The sequence below is a fragment of the Solanum lycopersicum genome, chromosome 1, assembly GCF_036512215.1.
Source record: "Solanum lycopersicum chromosome 1, SLM_r2.1".
Lineage (NCBI taxonomy): Eukaryota > Viridiplantae > Streptophyta > Magnoliopsida > Solanales > Solanaceae > Solanum > Solanum lycopersicum.
In genome coordinates, this window is record NC_090800.1 from 92,544,497 (window position 1) to 92,562,243 (window position 17,747).

General features: G+C 35.6%; 3 protein-coding genes across 3 annotated transcripts; 1 reads left to right on the forward strand and 2 right to left on the reverse strand.

The window, feature by feature from the left end:
* Positions 1 to 686: 686 nt before the first annotated feature.
* Positions 687 to 9,682, forward strand: LOC101263943 (coatomer subunit gamma). Its single transcript, XM_004230813.5, has 18 exons — positions 687 to 1,196; positions 1,711 to 1,808; positions 1,938 to 1,988; positions 3,297 to 3,410; positions 3,500 to 3,700; positions 3,783 to 3,884; positions 4,780 to 4,887; positions 5,017 to 5,247; positions 5,525 to 5,775; positions 5,946 to 6,117; positions 6,245 to 6,400; positions 6,482 to 6,532; positions 7,265 to 7,405; positions 7,481 to 7,678; positions 7,767 to 7,898; positions 7,981 to 8,154; positions 8,780 to 9,019; positions 9,187 to 9,682. The coding sequence occupies exons 1-18, from the start codon at positions 1,151 to 1,153 to the stop codon at positions 9,379 to 9,381; spliced, it is 2,661 nt and encodes an 886-aa protein (XP_004230861.1). The 5' UTR covers positions 687 to 1,150; the 3' UTR covers positions 9,382 to 9,682.
* Positions 9,683 to 9,917: 235 nt separating this feature from the next.
* Positions 9,918 to 10,766, reverse strand: LOC101266172 (transcription termination factor MTEF1, chloroplastic). Its single transcript, XM_004230910.5, has one exon. The coding sequence runs from the start codon at positions 10,764 to 10,766 to the stop codon at positions 9,918 to 9,920; it is 849 nt and encodes a 282-aa protein (XP_004230958.3).
* A 483-nt stretch (positions 10,767 to 11,249) lies between these two features.
* Positions 11,250 to 17,215, reverse strand: LOC101252441 (guanine nucleotide-binding protein subunit beta). Its single transcript, XM_004230859.5, has 6 exons — positions 16,818 to 17,215; positions 16,644 to 16,738; positions 13,756 to 14,180; positions 13,279 to 13,636; positions 12,895 to 13,008; positions 11,250 to 11,609 (listed from the first exon to the last, which is right to left on the reverse strand). The coding sequence occupies exons 1-6, from the start codon at positions 16,921 to 16,923 to the stop codon at positions 11,574 to 11,576; spliced, it is 1,134 nt and encodes a 377-aa protein (XP_004230907.1). The 5' UTR covers positions 16,924 to 17,215; the 3' UTR covers positions 11,250 to 11,573.
* Positions 17,216 to 17,747: the final 532 nt, after the last annotated feature.

Here is a 17,747-nt window from a genome sequence, read left to right on the forward strand (position 1 = left end):
CCATCACAATTATTTCACAACTACCATCACCTCATTTGACACTCATCACCATCCACCACAGACGCATATTGTTAAAACAGTGTTATATTAATTGACTTAAGTATAATATTTATTTTGATTATTAAGATGTTAAACAAATAAATAATATTAGTTATTTAGTATTTAAATCTTAATATTTAGACGTGTGTTTAAATTCAGACATATTAATCTTAACAAAAACAAATTGTGATAATTATTTTACGCTTTTCATTAATATGAATACAACTAGCTGAATCCAGATCTCTATAAAAATATGTTAGTACATACCTAAGATGACATGCATTTTAATTAAATTTTCGATAAAGTTAGAATATACATAATTGATTTTGTTATAACGGAAAAAAATAATTCCTAAAATGTGTAGATATCCACTTTCAAATACTATCTATCATCTTTTCGAAGTTTTCATTTTGTCAAATTTCAATTATATTATGGTCAAATAATTTGACTGGAAAAATAAATTACAAACAACTAAGATAACAACATGAAAATGTTTTTGTTCTCGTACATCAATTTCATTCAAATATATAGTAAATATAATTTGTTTGAAGGTTGAAAAAATTTATTCGATTATAAATATTTTATTTTTCAAAAAAGGATTTTCATGATACTATTAATTATATATTAGAATGAATTTTAATTTGTTTGGAGATGGGTTTTCAAACTGAAAAAACTCTTTACATTTTTTAATTACTCATATTTTAAAGATACTTGCACCATTTTCCGTATATTATAAGTCACTCCTTTTTTCCTTTTCTTTTTTTGGCGACCGCAGGAAATTTTTTTCATGGTATGACGTGTACACATCTCATTGGTTACTGGCCTCCGTTTTCTTCAACTGTAAATGTAAAATAGTCTTCGGTTAAACCGGATCCGGTTTATTATTTCACCCTTATAAGTTATAATAACCCTCTTCACTGAACTTGTACGTCCGAGGGGAGATCGAGAGATCTGTTATTCGATTTGCTGCTACCCAATATAAATATATTTCAATCACTTTGTGTTCTTCATTCACCGAACCGATCCCACCTTTTTCCGATTACTTTCCGATCCGACTAGGTTACACTTCTATTTATCTGTATCCTTACAGATCTCAGCTGTCGTCTCAGAAATGGCTCAGCCTTTGGTGAAGAAGGACGACGATCGCGATGACGAAAGTACGTTTTTTTTTTTAATTGTAGCACAAGCTTTTGATTCATTTCTCATATTAATTTGTCGGTGGTTTTGCATTTAATTGATTGGATTGTTACTTTCGCTTGTGATTTTCGTTTGAGGCTGAGTATAGATCTGCATTGTGGATTAGATTCTTCGTTGTTGTTTTTGTGTTCAAGTGAATCTGGACGATAATGAGTCTGATTACAGTGGAATACTTGTGAATCAGCTTTTGTTACTTGCTATTGTTCTCATTTCCTTCTGACATCTATTCTCAATGCTGCAAATACGGAATTCAGTGATAAATATATATACAGTATATTTAACTTTTAGGATCCGAAAGAGGTACGGATGATGTGTGCTTGAATGATATAGTGGAAGTTAGTTTGCTCAGATTATACTGTGTAGTTTTACCACTGTAGAATAATAGTTTTCTGCCCAGATCTATCTGAAGTAGGATTTAATATGTGTTCGAGTGATGAATTGACATTAACATGTTGGATTTCTATGACAATACAGTGGACTATTCCCCATTTATGGGGATTGAGAAGGGTGCTGTTCTTCAGGAAGCTAGGGTTTTCAATGATCCTCAATTGGATGCAAGAAGATGCTCTCAGGTATGATGTTCTATTTTTTAAAACTAAAAAATGCTGTGCAAAAGTAAATTAACTCTCATTCTGTTTTGGTGGCATGCCGAACTGGTTAGACTAATTTGTTCGTCTTGCTTTTATTTTCCGGTTCTTCAGGTCATTACAAAGCTTTTGTATCTCCTGAATCAGGGCGAGGCTTTTACAAAGGTTAGCTCTAGTGCTATTAGTTTTGGCAGTAAATCATGTATTCCTTTATTTTTTTGGCATGAATGTACAATGACATTTTACAAATTCAATGCCCCAAACTGTGGAATCAACCATGAATGCTTGTGTTAGGATAGGCTGCCTACACCACATAAATCCTGCATGAACGCAGGGTGCTTCGTACAACAGGCTGCCATTTAAGTACCCCAAACCACCATTTAAAGAGGATAGAGAAATATTGAAGAAGTAGAGAGATGTGTGACGTTTATCTGAATGAAGCAACTGTTTTTTATGAGAAAATGTATTAAGGTTCTGAATTTTCATTTGCGGGGATAGGGGTTCGGAAGATATGGATAATACTTGATTGTGAGTAACTCCTCCATATGCGTATTCTGTTGTTCTTGCACGGTGAAGGTTGTTATTTTTCCTGAATTCTACTTCACTTTGCACCTCAGAAAACAATTTTTTTTATCCGGATTTTTGTGACCCTACATAGAATTGGAATTAGCTGATCCTGTCTTGTTATCTGGAGATTATATCACATGTGTCTTACCTTGTCAAAAAATAAAAGACGGAAGTGGATAATTTCACATGCTATTGCATGTCTGCTTGAAGTGAAGGATAATTTTCAGTAATGCATTACATATAGTGTGTCAGTATGATATGTACTTTAATCATTAATGATCTCGGAAGCATTTCAATGCTGCTATTGAGACACTGGTCTGATATGGTCGTGAATTATTTTCACAATATGCATTGATCAGCAGTTACAGTTTTGGAATTTATATATTTGGCTAGCAATATTGGAAACTTAGTTGATTAGCTAAATTGATTAACATAGTGAAACAACAGATCAATATGTGCAATGGATCAAAGAGAATTTCCCTTCTTGAAGTGTTTCTCCTTTTTTTACTTCATCTCAGTGCCCCAATTTAGAACTATTTTATTTATTTGCCCTACAATGTTCCCTTTTTTAATATTCCTGTAGCCGTTTGCTAGTGTTATAAATTCTTGTTTTCATATAGATTTTCTGTCATGTCCATGATATGGATCTTTGAAAAGAGGCTCCTCTTATTGCCATTTTGAATTCGCAACCTGAAGCAAACTAAATATTTGTCTTTTCTATAATTGAGAATTCTTAGTCCTTCTCCCCCCTTAGGGCATAAAGGGGAAGTAGCCGGTTACAATCTCCTTCGTGGGAAATCCACATAAGCAGTCACTCTATCTTATCTCTTTATGTCACTTTGATGACATTCTCTCTTTCTCTCTCTTTTCCTGTGAGACTGCGACTTAAGTTGTTCTAATTTGCAGGTTGAGGCTACAGAAGTATTCTTTTCTGTCACAAAACTCTTTCAGTCAAAGGATATTGGTCTCAGGAGAATGGTGTATCTGATAATTAAAGAGCTTTCTCCCTCCGCAGACGAGGTCAGATACCTAAGTTTCTTCCTATTTTTCTTTTAAGATTACGCTCCTCCTATGAATGAATTAACATGTGGTTTCATTTCCTCCAAAAGGTTATCATTGTTACGAGCTCTCTTATGAAAGACATGAATAGCAGAACCGATATGTATCGGGCAAATGCTATTCGTGTCCTTTGTCGAATTACGGATGGGACACTTCTCACCCAAATAGAGAGATACTTGAAACAAGCCATTGTTGACAAAAACCCTGTTGTTGCAAGTGCTGCCCTTGTGAGTGGAATCCATTTGCTTCAGGTAAGGTTCCAAGAACCCTTCTTCATTTTTTGCTCGGTTCGTGGAATCTTCCTAACTCTCCTTCGTCTATGTTTATTCACAGACAAACCCAGAAATCGTGAAAAGATGGAGCAACGAGGTACAAGAAGCTGTTCAATCAAGGGCAGCTCTTGTTCAGTTCCATGCACTGGCCCTGTTGCACCAGGTATGTTATTTGTAATATAAAATTTTGCTTTGAATTTTTATTCATATCATGAAATTTTTGTTTGTTAACACAATCATATTGAGTAAGACCTCATAATTAAAGTGTTGAAGCCCCCAAGGGTTGGTTCAAGTGGCAAAGGTTGGGGGACTTGTGACTTACGTCATGGGTTCAAGCCCCTGGTCGTGCAAACTAAGCTTGATATTTAAGTGAAGGGTAGAGGAGTGGATCCATTATCCCTGAATTTCGAAAGCTGCCCTTGGTCTTGAGGGTTTGCCTTGGATAGAATTCATGGTCATAAAAAAATTAAAAGTATTGAAGTTGAGGGTGAGGTTTTAGACTCATAGAGAACTTTATTATTGTTATTATTAGCATTATGTTGATATATATTTAACGTAAGTTTCAGTTGGATTGTATTCGCTTCAATCGCTCCTGAATTGGGGGATCAAAGATCGGAAGACTTTCCTTCGCCCTTACTCTATTAAGAACCCTACTACGCCCAAGTTGTTTCGGGACCGGAAAAAAGAAGCCAACTTGTTTGGGACTGAGGCGTAGTTGTATACTGTATTGAAGTAGTACTAGTCCTTGTATGTCTGTAGTTGTTTCATGTTCTTAAATATTAAAATATCTCGTGGGTTCCCTTTCATTCAGTGCTCAGGTTTAAACATTCTTTTGATCTCTGGTTTCCTAACCTTCTAAAGTGTTGCGTTTTTCCATATTCTAGTATTCATGAAAATCGCAACAGTACTAGTTCTTTCATTTTTTTTGGGTGGGGGGGAATTCTTATAATGTTTTGAAGATAAAGTGGTAATAGATCATATAGAAAATTATGTTTTCGTGGGGTCTTTACATGTGCAAGGTTCACACTCCTGATATGATTTTCTTTCTGCTTCTGCAGATTCGACAAAATGACCGTTTAGCTGTTAGCAAGCTAGTTACCAGTTTGACAAAAGGGAGTGTCCGCTCGCCTCTAGCTCAATGCCTTTTGATTCGCTATACTAGTCAGGTGCCTTCTTTTCCCCCTCATTTCCCGTCAGTTTTAGTATTAATGTAATTATTTGATTGGGCTTTTGCCTACTGGAAAGAAATCCTAATTCTGGATTATTTATGGTGTGCTGGAATGATTAATTTTCAGGTTATAAGAGAATCTGGCATTAGTCAAACAGGAGATCGGCCATTCTATGATTATTTAGAAAGTTGCCTTCGTCACAAAGCGGAAATGGTTATTTTTGAAGCAGCTAGGGCAATCACAGAGCTTAACGGCGTGACTACTCGAGAATTAACTCCTGCTATCACTGTCTTACAGCTCTTTTTAAGCTCTTCTAAGCCAGTTCTTAGGTTTGCTGCTGTCCGCACTTTGAACAAGGTGATTCATCTGTGTATTCATTGGTCTACTACTACTATTATGAATGATTAATTTGGTAACTGTGGTTCATGAATAATTATTTAGTAGAATGATGCTCACTAACCAATGCTTCCACATCAGTATAACCCTATCTCTGTTTTGTACACACATGTTTGGATTTAATTCTCTATGATATTGATTTTTATGCCACTTAAAGTAGTACTGGTTGGTTACAATACTACCTTCTTAAACTTTGTAACTGAAGAAGCTTAATTTGTAATTTTTGAACCATGTATAGGTGGCAATGACACATCCTATGGCTGTGACAAATTGCAACATTGATATGGAGAGTCTGATTTCTGATCAAAATAGGAGCATTGCAACTCTGGCTATCACAACTCTACTCAAGACTGGGAATGAATCTAGCATAGATCGTCTTATGAAGCAGATCACTAACTTCATGTCTGACATTGCTGATGAGTTTAAGATAGTGGTGGTGGAAGCCATTAGATCGTTGTGTTTGAAGTTCCCCCTTAAGTACAGATCATTGTGAGTAATCATGGACTTCTCTTAGAAACCTGGATATCAGTATATAATATATGTATGCAAGGCTTAATATGCAAAAAAAGGGGGGAGAGGGGGATAATCTTTTTTTGTTACTTTTTAACAGTCACTTGACATGGATTTTGTGTGTGTGTGTGTGTTTTTAACAACAATAGGATGAATTTCTTGAGCAATATTTTGAGGGAAGAAGGTGGATTTGAGTACAAGAAGGCTATTGTTGATTCGATTGTGATCCTGATTAGAGATATCCCAGATGCTAAAGAAGGTGGATTGCTTCACCTATGTGAATTCATCGAGGACTGTGAATTTACATATCTTTCTACTCAGGTTAATTTCCTCTATTCTTGCTAATCCTGGTTTTCTTGTCTATCCACATTATTTCTTTGTAATTTTTGTTTTCATTTGGTTTATGTGATGTTGTATTTATTTATTTCTCACCTCAATCTATCCATAGATACTACACTTTCTTGGAAATGAAGGACCTAAGACCTCTGATCCCAGTAAGTACATTCGATATATATATAATCGGGTGATACTTGAAAACGCAACGGTTCGGGCCAGTGCAGTGAGCACCTTAGCAAAGTTTGGTGCCTTGGTTGATTCATTAAAGGTAGAATTGTTCTGGTTTCAGTTTGTGTCATGACTGAATGTTGCATTTTGATTTTAAAACTGTTTCTATAATATGCTGCAGCCTCGCATATTTGTGCTGTTGAAACGTTGTCTGTTTGACAGTGATGATGAGGTTAGTCATTAGATTTTATGCCTTCGAGTATTTATTCTTTATTACTTTGTTAATGTTTGCTTTATCCTTTTCCTTTCATGTAAATCAGGAGAACCATTCTTTGATTTGTGAAATTTAGGGCCCTGTATATATGACTATGAGCAATCACGTGCTTACTTAAGTTTTGTTGTTTCCACTCCAAAGACAAAAAAAAAGGATGGAAAATAAATAGCCAAAGATTCCATATTTCCCTGATTAACATTCATGTTGTTGGGATTTGCAGAACTCGTTGGCATTTACTCATAACATTTTCCTTTACCAAAAGAAAATGGTTGAGCCTACATTTTGTCTTCTTTTTTCCCTCCCCCATATCTTTTTGTCATTCGGTCATTCCTATGTAAACTAGAAAGAAGTATTCCTTGTCTCAACTGTTTAACTATGTCTTCACTTCCTTTTTGGCTAGTAACTTAGATTTCGTTTGTGTTGCATGTACTTGTTTTTAGCAACCTACATATGTCAAAGATCATCTGAAACGAACTACATATCTGAGTATCTGCATCTCCTTCCTCATAAGAAATTGAGTGTTTTGTTATGAATGAAGTTTTAAAACTTCCACCAGCTTCTTTTTCACTCGTCTTTGTTTGTTTATAATATTTTTTTTCAGTTAGCTCCTCTGTAGACTTCAATGATTGCAATATGTTTCTACTTGTGTCATAATCTTTTTCAGTTACAAGTGTTGCAATCTTTTGGCAGGTCCGTGACCGTGCTACACTTTACTTGAATACCCTTGGTGGTGATGGTGCAGTTGTTGAAACTGATGAAGAGGTGAAAGAATTCCTTTTTGGTTCACTCGATGTCCCTTTAACCAATCTGGAAACCAGTTTGAAGAACTATGTATGTAGCTTCTCTCTATTATGATCTCTAGTTCTTTTTGCATTTGTCCTCACGTTTTTGTTGTAATGGTGGCAGGAGCCCTCGGAGGAACCATTTGATATTTATTCTGTACCTAAGGAAGTCAAATCTCAACCCTTGGCAGAGAAGAAAGCACCTGGTAAAAAGCCAACTGGTTTGTCTGCTCCATCGGTGGCCCCTACTTCCACTGTTGATGCGTATGAAAGATTACTGTCCTCTATTCCAGAATTTGCCAGTTATGGGAAGCTTTTCAAGGTTCGTTGATCGATATACATAATCTTTTATTTTCTATGGTGATTTGTTTGTACTTGTTTAAGCTAATATTTTTTCCATGAATGACCAGTCATCTGCGCCAGTGGAGCTAACAGAAGCTGAAACAGAATATGCAGTTAATGTTGTCAAGCACATTTTTGACAGTCATATTGTGTTCCAGTACAACTGCACCAACACTATTCCTGAACAATTGCTGGAGAATGTATTGAATTTTTCTTTGGAGGAATTTCTTGCATTTTAATTTGACGTGATCATCATTTTGAAATGTTATTTGCCTGCTGCAGGTCAGTGTTATAGTAGATGCTTCTGAAGCTGAGGAATTTTCTGAAGTAGCATCCAAACCTCTCAAGTCCCTTCCATACGATACTCCAGGGCAGACATTTGTGGCTTTTGAGAGACCGGAAGGAGTCCCTGCTGTTGGGAAATTCTCAAACACATTAAGGTTCATCGTTAAAGAGGTATAATTCTCCTGAATTATTTTGTGAACAGATCTGGATGGAGTCTGACTTGAGAGATGACCATGTTTTAGCTTTTTTCCCCTTTTCCTATCTGGTAGTTCAGCTTTTCTTGTAGTCATGTAACTTGTGTGTATGGAAAGTCTTCTCTAAAGCTTATGAATAGAGAGATCTATATATGATAATTTTAGTTTGAAGATGGATTTTTGAGCTGTGAATTGTGATCACTTGTTAACAACTATGCAAGCCATGTAAGTTGTGTGGAGCATCTTGACTAAGGTGGTCTTCTTTCCATAATAATAGCAGCATCACTACAACCATCTTTTAGCTCTGCCTGTTCAAAATAACAGCTGCATTAGAAATAACTTGTGTTGTTATCCTCCGAAATCTTAACTTCAAGAACTAATTTTGGACCCTGTTCTCCTGAAGTATATCATTCAGATAGAGTATCCTTCCGAGCTCAACCTCCAAAAGGATAAAAAAAACTGCTGATTTTTTTCTTTCTATCTGTTGTATTCAATGGTTCTGATTATGAAATGTAGCTCCGTGTATCTTGTCAAATTGTTCCAAGATATCTTTCGCTCTGCAATGTGATGATATGCTGTGTTAATTTTTGGTGATACACAAGGTGGATCCATCTACTGGTGAAGTTGAAGATGATGGTGTCGAAGACGAGTACCAGCTAGAAGACCTTGAGGTTGTTTCAGCAGATTATATGCTAAAAGTTGGAGTGTCCAACTTTAGGAATGCCTGGGAGAGTTTGGGAGCAGATTGTGAAAAGATAGATGAATATGGTCTCGGACCAATGGAAGGCCTAACTGAAGCTGTAAATGCAGTCATCAGCCTTCTTGGCATGCAACCTTGCGAGGTTTGTCTTTCATTCACGGTTTTAATCAACTCAAACGCTCTGTTAGAACTTAAGCAAGGGCATACTGTACAGATTACCTTAATACATATTTGGTCGAACCTTTTCTGAGCAACTATGCGTATATCTTTTTATGTGGAATCCTCAACTGTTCTATGATGTTTGTCCAGGGTACTGAGGTAGTCCCAAGCAATTCGAGATCACACACATGTTTATTATCTGGTTTATACATTGGCAATGTAAAGGTTCTAGTTCGGTTGTCATTTGGAGTTGGTGGGCCAAAGGAGGTTGCAATGAAACTGGCCGTTAGGTCTGAAGATATATCCGTCAGCGATGCAATTCATGAAATTGTTGCAAGTGGCTAGTTTGGTAGATCAGCTGAAGATCAATACTTGTAATAGAAAGTGGATTTATTTTAATTTTTTTTACCAAGTAAATTTGGTCCGTTTACAACTGCGAGGTACTCTTCAATGAGTCAGTCGGCTGGGTTAATTCAAACACTAAATTTGGTTTTATCGTTTTCTCTTTTTTTTTTGGTTCGAAGGAAAGAGTTGATAGTTCTAGCCCGTATATTTTGCATTATATTGTCGAAGTATTTACCTGATGTACTTGGTTCGAGATACAAAGTTGGCACCATGCTTGTTGTATTCATTCTAAATTTTGCTATTTTGATGGTTCATTCTTTTTGTGATTGGAAGTTGGTCTCGAATTATTGTCCTTTGGCCTCTTCTCACACCTTTAATTGTGCAATGAAGGGGTCAGGATCGGAAAATGAATAAGCTACCAGATAAGACCGATTACTTTAAAGATGATGCATTATGCATGAAAATTCATCTTTCACCACTAGACAATTGGGTCACTTCAAAGAAAAAATACAGATACAACGCTATGTATAAGAAAATCATTTCCATTTAGCATAAAATCTTTGATCACTCCACAGCAACATTCTTTTCAACGGAATTATAACATTTCTTTCCTTGAGATGCAGATGTCTAGGAACTATCCGGTTTCTAAGGCTGAAAGCAAAATATTGAGGAAACAGTTTCAGTTCCTCAAGATCCCTCTTCATATCCTCAACCAAATACTCATACTTTGGCCACAAGTTGTGTTCAATGCTATAACCAAATATAGCAGGAAATCTAGCACAAAACTTGGCTGATTCTTCATAAGAATACCCAATTCCCTTAAAAAATGTAACTTTTTCTTGCAATTTATCCACTCGGGTATTCAGTAGATGAGCATTTAGGTTTGTTGGCAAGTTCAAGTTTCCAATATCTAATTCTTTAAGATAAAGCAATGTTGGTCTCAAACAGAAGGGGACATTGGATTCAAGAATTTGAGGGCATCGAAGAATTAAACCTTGAGTTTCTTCTGGGGTTGCACCTAAATCAAACTTAAAGAAATCAAATACAGACTCAACATTAAATTCAGGAGAAAATACATGGTCACAAACAAGAGCAATTCTGGATATATCAGCCTGGGAGAAGCCTTTAGAATTGAGGAAGTTGACAGTGGATAAAATTTGGGAAAGGGATTCTGTTGATGGGGTTGTTTTATAGGTCTTCGTACCAGGCTTGATAATGCCAAGAGATTTTAGATAACGGAGATTTTCACGGTGAGAAGTATGAAATCTGAGTAGTAAAGGAGGATTTGGAGATGAAGAAAATGGGATATTTGTGGCAGAGATGAAGAAGCAGTTTCTTCTAGTTGGGATAGAAGAGCAAAGAAACATAGCTTCTTTTAGCCACATGTATCTACATTGTCTATTTGTCATGTGGCTCCACATATTTATATGCCATCAATGTACTTCTTCCCTCCCAAATTGTTCACAAAACCAATATTACTCGACAGTTTTACTAATTAAAAATTATGCCTTCTGCTCTCGATTGGATTAGGAAAAGTAACCTAATTTTTGCCTCTACGAGAATTAAATCATCAACTACAATGTCACACCTTAGAGTGCCAAAATGCACTTCGTTTTACCTGTAAAAGGAAAGAAGCAATTTTACCATTGTGCCATTACAAACAAGCTAACAATATTACCAGCACAGAGAATTCTCAAATATGATAGAAAGCCTGAACACAATGATCATTTTTACAAAAAGATGAAAAAAAAACACACTTGTTAATGGAAACAATGAAGCTGGAGGAGAATAAATACGAACATTGAGGAAAAGGAAAAAGTTTATGCCTGGGCTTTTCTGTCAAACTAAGAATTCCGATATTACAACAGTTCTTTGATGGTGGCAAAAGTAAAGCTTGTTTTCATTCCTCAAGATTTTTTTTAAAAAGAATTTTAATTACATAAGCAGCTGAAATCATCAGAGAATTTTTGACAACAAACAGGTTATTTTTTACAACTGGTGCTGGTCTAGTAATATATGTCAGATTCATGTGGAAACAATTTGGTTTATCTGACAGAAATATTAACTAGATTTAAAAAGATCTACAGGTTATGAAGATGCCAAAAGAAATCGCGAACCCACGGGCTGGCCATGAAAGAAAATGAGAATGAAGAGGGACTGGAGATAAATAACAGGATGAGGTGTTTCACAACTCAGATCACACTTCTGTGTCCTCCAAAAGCCCAAATCTGCCAAAGAAACAAAGAAATTAAGATCTTGTTTTAATGGTGGAATACATGGGAAACTGAACTGTGAAGAGTCGGATAAATCTATTGCAGAGAAAATAAAAGAGATAGAGATGGGTATCCTTGATTGTAAATAATTGATTGTAATTCTTTTCTTTTAAGTAATTATTTGATATTCAAGGCTGACCGCTATGCAGGCTAGTCCAAAACACAAAACTGAGGCCCCAAAATTTCAAGGTACTGGTTCCTGAATAGTTCTCACTGAGAAGTGGAATAGGGTTATTTATTTGTGGATTTGGCTCTTCTTCATTTCTTCATGTTCTCACTTGGATGGGGAACAGATGTCTCATTTTAAATTAATGGTTTAGATTATATGCTGAATTGAACTTCTATCAATGTGTTCGATAATGAGGATATGATAAGCTTAAACAAAGAAGTGGGGATTCATATAACAGGCTAGTAGTTGTAGTAAGCAAGACTTTAACCATGATTGAATAGTAGATATTCCATGTATTTTTGCTTCAAAAGAATTTGTCAATCTCAATGCATATCTCACCCATAAATATATTAAGACTTCTATCCTTGTTCTCAACTCTGGTTTTCTAAATTTCTAACCTCCAAACTCTAACCCTTATAGTGCCTATATATTTCATATATTGAAAAAAAAATTGTATCACCAATGAAGGGCCTTAAATTTGCTAAAAATTCAAATTTGTTTGATTAGTAATATTTAACATATCATGACCTTGTGTTTCCAACGAAGAAGTGAATACAAATTCAGTATTCAGAATATTACTAGCTATTGACCATGTATATATAAACGGAAACAAGAAAACCTCAAAGCAAATCCATTTTGTGAATATAAAATATAGTAAAAGCTTAAAACACAGGGTAGGAATTCAGTTGGTATGGAGTGGCAATAACAAAAGTAAATACATTCTGTGAAAATAACAATGTTAGGACATGAATTTAGCTAAAGAGAGGAAAGTTCAGATATCAGATATGGAAATATTTATTACTCTAACCATGATTAGGACCTTGTTTAATTAACCAATCTCAGTCATGGATTTAAAAATATGATATGTGTTTCTCATCCACGTAAGAACTTGGGGAAATGTAGGAGCTACCATCCATTATTTGTATAAGTTCTTTCCTCACACACATAAATTCTGTAATTAATGGTTCTAAACTTCTTAGATTTCTTCATCTCATTAGAATTTGGTTTGATGCTTAAAACCATAATGTAGTTTCTTGTTCATTAGGAAGAGAAAACCACTGTAAAGCTTACCTTCAGGTTTGTATCCCAACTTCCTGTACATAAGGCACTTCCGTCAGCTGACAGTCCCAGACAACTTATTCGCCCTTCATGTGAGTTTTGAACTGATCTTAAGTTTAGGACCACCTATTGATTCAAAGCATAACAGCAAGAAATCAAGCTGATGTCAGATAAGAACAAAGACATCATAAATATGTACAAACAATCAAAATGAAAAGGAAATCTGGAAAGGAAAATGGTAATAATAAATTTAAATGTTACCTACTAAAAAAGAAGAGATTGAGTATGCTTGGATCACGCATTGCCTCAAAATGTTTGCTAACTAGATAATGTTTAGAATGATAGAAGAACGTTTTGGAGAAATGAGTTAAAAAGCAAGATGTAACTTTGTTGTACCTTTGCTAATAGGGTGTCCCACACGTAACAATCACCATTAGAGTACCCGACAAAGAGAAGACGGCCTGAGATAGAAAATGCCATGGAAGTAACATGAGGGATGTCACCGTCACCATGCGGTTGGTTGTATACTTGCAGCTGGTGTCCAGTCCTAATATCAAATAATCTGCAGCTTCCATCATCTGAACCAGTTCCAAATCTATTACCATCAGGGAAGAACTTTACAGTATTGACATCACTCTCGTGTCCATGAAATGTTCGTTGAGCTCGACTAGCAACTCGGGTGTCCCACAGTCGAGCAGTTGTGTCACAGGACCCAGACACAAACAGTCTAGGGTTAGATGAACTAATTGAGACACTGGATAAATGGAAAAGAAATAAGATTGCTTCCCAATATACAAGCAGAAGATACGCTAAACATACTGCAAAATTTAAGGACAAAGAGAGCATAATTGCATAGCCCATACAACAGCTTACCTTAATACATCTGCAGTGTGCCCAGATTGAAACTCACCCCCAAACACAGAAGTTCTTAAGCCAGTAGTTATATCCCAAAGTACACATGTTTGATCACCAGAACTAGTTATTAGGTGAGTATCCTCATCCGGAACATACTGACACGAAGACACATACCCCTTATGCCCACTAAGCATTCTCGATACTGGATGGATCCCATCCTTATCGATTGGTGAATTTAAGTTGAAGATAGAGCAGGCACTGTCAAGGCCGCCACAAGCAACAGACTGTCCACTAGGAGAGAAGGCACAGGTCATAACCCAAGCACATGGAAGCTTAATTGCATGGGTTTTCTGGCTTGTCAGAGCATTCCACACTATTAATCTACCATCTTGGGATGCACTAACTATACGATTTTTTTCAGGAGTCCAGTCCAGTGAATAGACCTGCAAAATATTTTTAAAAAATTGGTAATACAACTTCACAGTTACGAAGTAATACCCCTATATCATGATCTCCAACATACATCAACTAAGTTGCCATAATTTATAATGTATATGATGTTCCCTTATTTACTTGCAATGGTCTCTCCATTAATACATCAACAAAGTTTTTAGAGGATATTATATGCACATAAAGAAGCAAAACTAATGAGCAAGTATGATTAATAAAGTATTCTCACTCAATTTAGTGAGTACCGGTACTTGGTGTTATGCAGTTGGGTAGTTCATGAGTATGATGATTCCTTAATTACTTGCTTTAGTCTCTCCACAGGTGGATTGTCATTTTTGATCTTTCACATTGTAATAGCTATGTCTTATAGCTGCCTCTTCAAAAAAACCAACTAGTTTCCGTAACAGCTTCCAGCAGTGAAATTAAAAGCGCTCGCTTCAGTGCTTAAAGCGTGAACTAAGATCAGGCAAGATGTGGGGAAGAGCACTTTATGCCCTGAAGCAAGGCTAGAAAAGAAAAGTGTGCGTCTCAGCAAGAAGTGCCTGAAGCGTGAAGCATCCTTAAGCGAAAAAAGCGAGATTTTTGGAAATTTTCAATGAAATTAGGGTTAATTCTAGGTCTAGTTTTAAAACCATTGCAACAGAGTCTTACACATCTTTTTCCTGCTGCTGCTACTCGGATTTGCTGCTCTTTTCTCCTCTAATTCTAGTGTTGCAATGTTATTTCTTATCTTCTTCTCTTCGTCCCTTAATCTTTTCTTGTCTCTTCTCCTCTCCTCTTTAAATTTTCATGAAAACCTACACGAAAATGTTAAACTCTTCCTCTCCAAATTTCTCTTCTTCTCTACTTCTTTTGGAATTATATAAGAAGAACAGGAAGAGTAAAACATTTGCATCTAGAATTTGGTTAAGAATTTGTCTAGGGTTTCATGAATTTGGTTAAGAATTGGCTTCTAATAGATAACTATCATTTTCGTCTAGGGTTCCATGAATTTGGTTCTGAAATTGCTTAACATGTTATGAGGATTATTTTTTGAGACAAAGTTAACTGACTATCTAGTTTTACTATTTTATGAGGATTATTGACTCCTATTGAGTTCTTGGTCATTTATCTATATGAATTTAATATTACCTAATTTCGTATTAAATCGTGCTTTAGTTAAAAAAAAAACCATGCCTTCACTTCACACTTCATTGAAGCGAGCAGTCGTTGCTTTTTTTCACTTATTGATTTCCAAAACACTGGCTAACAGCTAGTTAGATGTTAGCTTGATTTGATAGTTATCATGCTTTCCTAGTGTCCAAGTTTTTAGGTGGCACATATTAGTGACTAAGCAACATCCTTCCATACACGTACTCCCTCTGTTTAAGCCGTCTATACTTCTAAAACTACGTGTCAAGTCAAAACTAGACAAACAAATTGAAACGGAGGGAATATAATGCATCATTCAAGTTGAAAACAATAGATTACAATCAACTATGTTAGACCCTTGTCAAGGACTAATTAACCAACTCTGCTCTTGTTGATTTGATCTTCTTCTACTGCTCTGTGCCTCCACTTTTTAACTTGTTGTTTATTATTTCTAAGAATTATTTTGTCGCCATGTTATGTTTTGACTTTGAGAATAAAATTCAATTGACACTTTGTCAAGTAACAATAGTCACAATGTACTAGGTTTAGTCACTTCCAATCATACAATAGTTGTCGATTTTACTTCAAGAACCAATTACCTCGTGCACCCAGCAATTACTCGTCTACTGAAGGGAAATGTGAGAAGGGAGTAAAGCAGACTAAAGAAAGAAAAGAGGTGACAGTTAATACTCATATAACAACCACACCTTGAAGAATAGAGTAGTTAAAAACATAAACTTGCTCAGCCCTTACACTAAATTCATGCATGCACAGTTCAAAAAGAGTTTGTGCTAGCTTCGTACTTGTTAGGGGGCCTACGATAGCAGTAAGACTTTCAAAATGTACTCGCTTTACTGCATTGTTAACGGTTAAACATGCTAACAGGACCAGCCATAGACCAAAAAGACAAAAATCCATGGTCTCAAATTCTCGTCCTGAACTCAATATGATGGTGTTTGATTGACTGCAAAGCTCAAGATCTTAATCTAGCTTGTTCATTTCATTAGCAAAGGTAGAAAAATACACAGAAAATATATATTAAAAAGTTGGTTTCATAAACAAAAAATCATATCAAGATTCAAGAACTTTTTTTCAATATTCATCAAGATTCAAGAATTAGAATATAATTAAACGAATTTGAGTTAATTTTTCATCAAGATTCAAGAATTAGAATATAATTAAACAAATTTGAGTTTAAGTCGTGAAAGTAATCGATCAAACAAACAATCCGTATGTATATACATATAAATTGTAAGAAAGAAAGCATGAATTTCGTTATATAAATTTGAATCTCAAATTCAAAAAAGATGGAGAAAGTATCTAACCTTTCCAGTGTGTCCTTGCAGGATCCTACAACAAACCAGATCTGTTGGGCCGAACGTTACCGGAGTTTTACCTTGCGTCTTTGCATACCCAGAAACTGCGAAAAAAGAAAATAAAAAAAAAATCAAGATCTCTGGAATAGTTACGGAAACAGCTTCAAATAAGAAAGAACTTACCATCGGTGTCGAGTAATTGGAGACGCTTCTGCTTAAGTTTTTCACGGAGATCATTTACAGTCTGTGTGGCGGCCATGTGCCGCTCTTTCAGCTCCGCAACTGACATTTCCTTAAGGAAATTGAAACATAATTTTCACAAAATTGCAAGATTTTATTTTTTGCTTGGATTAGGGTTTTTGAAGAAGAAAGAGAAAGAGGAGAGAGAAAGAGTGGCTGAGACAGCGGCGAGTCACGGAAGTTGGTGGTGGTGTGAGGGTGGTTTCAGCCTTTTACAGAGAGCTGTTTGACTGATAGCCGTCGGGCCCACCGCTGTACATGACGTGTTCTTGTGGGGTCCACATGACTTCATTGACCGCGACTAATGAGTCCTCTTTGGGCTTCCGGCCCAAAAGAGAACTGAGAGTATTTCTTTATTATAGTATTATGATTTATTTTATGGGAAAATTATGCGGATAAGCAAATTTATATTATTTAATTACTCATCATGACTATAGTTTGTTATAATTATCATTTGATATTAACATGATATATTAATTATGTGAACTGACTTAGATTTTATATAATATTTATGTTTGTATATGTATAATGCGCGTGGATATACAAATAAATATGTATAATATACAATTGTTTAGTCTATATACATGTACAATTCACCTCTCTGCCCTTTTTTACTCGCCTCTCTCTTCCCTCTCTCAATCTCGCTCGCCTCTCACCTCCCACCTCCCTCTCCCGATCTCGCTTCCATTTATATAAATGTATATATATAAAATACAGTTATATAAAATTATATACATATATAATTCAATTTAAAGTCAAATATATTTTAAAGTGAAGAAGGGGCTTTGTCCTAAAATATTTGTTTTTTTATTTTCGAAATTATTACTTTTGTGACCTTAGATTGAGTCAACTTGTCTAGACTTTTTAACATTG

Coding starts and splice junctions, on each gene's coding strand:
- LOC101263943 (XM_004230813.5), top strand. CDS start 1,151: ATGGCTCAGCCTTTGGTGAAGAAGGACGACGATCGCGATGACGAAA. Junction 6,533..7,264: donor TGTTTGACAGTGATGATGAG/GTTAGTCATTAG, acceptor ATCTTTTGGCAG/GTCCGTGACCGTGCTACACT. Junction 9,020..9,186: donor TTGGCATGCAACCTTGCGAG/GTTTGTCTTTCA, acceptor ATGTTTGTCCAG/GGTACTGAGGTAGTCCCAAG.
- LOC101266172 (XM_004230910.5), bottom strand. CDS start 10,766: ATGTGGCTAAAAGAAGCTATGTTTCTTTGCTCTTCTATCCCAACTAGA.
- LOC101252441 (XM_004230859.5), bottom strand. CDS start 16,923: ATGTCAGTTGCGGAGCTGAAAGAGCGGCACATGGCCGCCACACAGACT. Junction 16,739..16,817: donor CCAATTACTCGACACCGATG/GTAAGTTCTTTC, acceptor CTTTTTTCGCAG/TTTCTGGGTATGCAAAGACG. Junction 13,009..13,278: donor GGGACACCCTATTAGCAAAG/GTACAACAAAGT, acceptor TTGAATCAATAG/GTGGTCCTAAACTTAAGATC.